This window comes from Chlamydomonas reinhardtii, chromosome 14 (assembly GCF_000002595.2).
Source record: "Chlamydomonas reinhardtii strain CC-503 cw92 mt+ chromosome 14, whole genome shotgun sequence".
NCBI lineage: Eukaryota > Viridiplantae > Chlorophyta > Chlorophyceae > Chlamydomonadales > Chlamydomonadaceae > Chlamydomonas > Chlamydomonas reinhardtii.
Genome location: NC_057017.1, coordinates 908,038 through 910,740, shown reverse-complemented (window position 1 = coordinate 910,740; position 2,703 = coordinate 908,038). Strand labels below are relative to the sequence as shown.

Sequence of the window (2,703 nt, the reverse complement as noted above, 5' to 3'; positions counted from 1 at the left end):
CACACACACACACACACACACACACACACACACACACACACACACACACACGGGGAACCCGCCCCCCCACACACACACACACATTATACCGTCAGCGGCGCAACGCATCGCATACACAGTGCTGCGGGGTTCTTTCCCCTGTGCTCCTTAAACACACATTGCCCATGCCTGTCTCACTACTGTCGCCCGGCCACTGCTTTGCTGCACACTATTAAGTTTCGCTGCGGTCATCTTTGGCAATCATCCGTGGCAGGCAGGGTTGCACAGTACTCAGTACGTGTTAGTACGTACTAGTACGTACTGAGTACTAGTACGCCTCTCCTGGGTCTCAGTACGGCGCAAAATACGCCAGGGGGGCGGGGGGCGAGGGTGTGGGGGTCGCCGGCGGGTGCCGGTGGCCGGTGGTCGTGCCGTTTCAATGCGTCGGTGGCACAGTGCAGTGGCGAGAGGCAACATAGACGCAACATAGGCAACGTCTTAAGCATAATATGATTCTGTGTGTGTAGTTGCTCACAACCAAAAGCCTGATATCAGTGACACGATGGCCGATGCCATGCGCGAACCGAGCCTGCCCTATTGGATACGCGCAATGGAGCTCTGGATGGATAAACTTGATGGCCAAACAGTAGGCAAAACAGGCTGCGCAGTTGTCACTCCGCTCTTTTCTCGACATTTAATAACAAGTATGCGTTTCCAACAGCATAGCGAGCTGTAACGGCCTCGAGTATGGTCATGTATAGTAGGATACAGGGAAGGATACTAAGGAGGAACACGGAGAGCGAAATTTGCAATGGGACCGGACATAGGCTGCATGGGACGTACTATAGCACGTACTAACCCTTGCTCGCCGGCGTATTATAAGTGAATTATGGTGTATTGTACTAGAAAGCTGTGTACTGCGTATTAATACGCGTATTATAAGAAAATGGCTAGTACAGTGCAACCCTGGTGGCAGGGATTGCATCTTCGGGGAGTGGCAAGAAACTGCCCCCATTGTAGGCCCTCAGGCGAGAACGATTGGGCCGTTCCCGGGGTGCATAACCGCCGCGTGGGGCTGCATATAGCCCCCGAATCTCGCCTACTACCTCTTTCCGGGGAGGTTTGGGGCGGAGCCCCCCCAAACGCTAAAAACTAGGTATTTTGGGGCCCCTGGATGCCGTGGGCGAGAACGTGGTTAGGGCCCTTCTCGCCAGCGGCGGCGGCCTGACGCCCTACCCCTGGAAGATGCAAGCCCTGATCCGTGGACACTGTTCGCCAGTGGTCGCCAGTGGTAACCTCGGTGTGTTACAGACAATAATGACAACGCTTTGTGCTTGTCTCGTTTGTGAAATCGCTAACTGGCAAGCGATACGGTACCAGAGAGCTCGGAACGAGTAAGACCGTTCCAAGCTGGCGACGACGCTCAACTGGGGCACGCGGGAGCGCAACTCGCCCCATCCGGGTACGCTCCATGCCAAACTAGCTGACGCTGTCAGCTCGCTACACCTCCAGACACTGACGGCAAGTCATCTAATGACGTCCGCAACAGCCCCAAATTAGCTGGCCTCAACCCACGACTCACACACACACGCAAGCCTAAGGCAGCCTGACCGACACGAACCGTGCCCGGTCCGGTCACCCGCCAGATCATGACACCTGCCTGCAGGTGCGATGCTGCTCTGCTTCATGAGTGTGGCATTGCGGTGTATGTGTGTCTCGTGCTATCGCCTGGCCGGGCGCCCGGAGCGTGAGGAACGCGCGTCAGCAAACTATCAGCCTGCCAACAAGCCAGCGACGCGTCGGTACAGTAACTCCTGCGTTCGACCAGCCACTTGTTGAATGCTGGGGTCTGGGAATACGCTGCACACCACGGGAGTACGCCAACCTGCCCCATACACACACACACACACACACACACACACACACACACACACACACACACACACGCACACACACACACACACACACACACACACACACACACACACACACACACACACACACACACACACACACACACACCCGTGACACTTCCTCGCTGCCGCCCTTTGCCCTTGCTTCCTCTGTCGCCCGTAGGTGACCTCGACTATGACCAGCGGGCGGGAATATGGGACTTAGGCGTGCTGGGTAAACGTTGTAGCGCGCCCAGGGCGCGGCGCATACAATGCATATGGGTGCCACTCGGGGTCAGGTCGTTCGTCGATCGCCCGAGAGGGTTACAGGCTTTTCGCGGGTAAGTATGACTACCGGGGTCGACGCGGCAACACGACGCTCGGTATTCGGTAGGTATCCGTAAGTAACTCCGGCGCCGCTTGGGCGGGCTTCGTTTTGTTGTTTTCTTTTCAACACACACACACACACACACACACACACACACACACACACACACACACACACACACACACACACACACACACGCAGGCCACAAGTTCACGTGCGTTCTGCTGTCCATCGGCGAGGTGCGCTGCTGGGGCTGGAACGGCCTGGGGCAGCTGGGCAGGCCCTACACCAACGGAGGTGAGAGAGCGCGAGCTCACACGTGTGTAGTGAGCGCGGTTGGCGGGTTGAATGGCGGGATGGTGGCGGGGGCCGGGGCGTGGCGGTGGAGATGTGTGAGGAATGGGAGGGGTTTCGATATGGTGGAGAGATGTCCGGGGGCTAGCAGGTGCAGACGCGGCTGACCGGGATCTTGAACTTCTCAGCAATCTAACCCCAACCCTTCCA

The 2,703-nt window shown here is 57.2% G+C and overlaps 2 protein-coding genes across 3 annotated transcripts in view; both read right to left on the bottom strand.

Annotated features, from left to right (window-relative positions):
- CHLRE_14g613600v5 (uncharacterized protein) overlaps positions 1-1,250 on the bottom strand; it is a 4,169-nt gene extending 2,919 nt beyond the window's left edge. Inside the window, exon 1 of one of the 2 annotated variants that reach the window (XM_043070044.1) lies at positions 412-1,250. In XM_043070044.1, coding sequence (XP_042916717.1) covers positions 412-456 — 45 coding nt within the window. In that variant the 5' untranslated portion in view covers positions 457-1,250. The remainder of the gene's footprint in view (positions 1-411) is intronic. The other variant, XM_043070045.1, reaches the window with a different exon arrangement.
- The window catches only part of CHLRE_14g613550v5 (uncharacterized protein), a 27,532-nt gene continuing 25,787 nt past the window's right edge, over positions 959-2,703 (bottom strand). The window contains exon 8 of the mRNA XM_043070043.1: positions 959-1,864. The gene's annotated coding sequence lies outside the window, so the exon portion shown is untranslated. The remainder of the gene's footprint in view (positions 1,865-2,703) is intronic.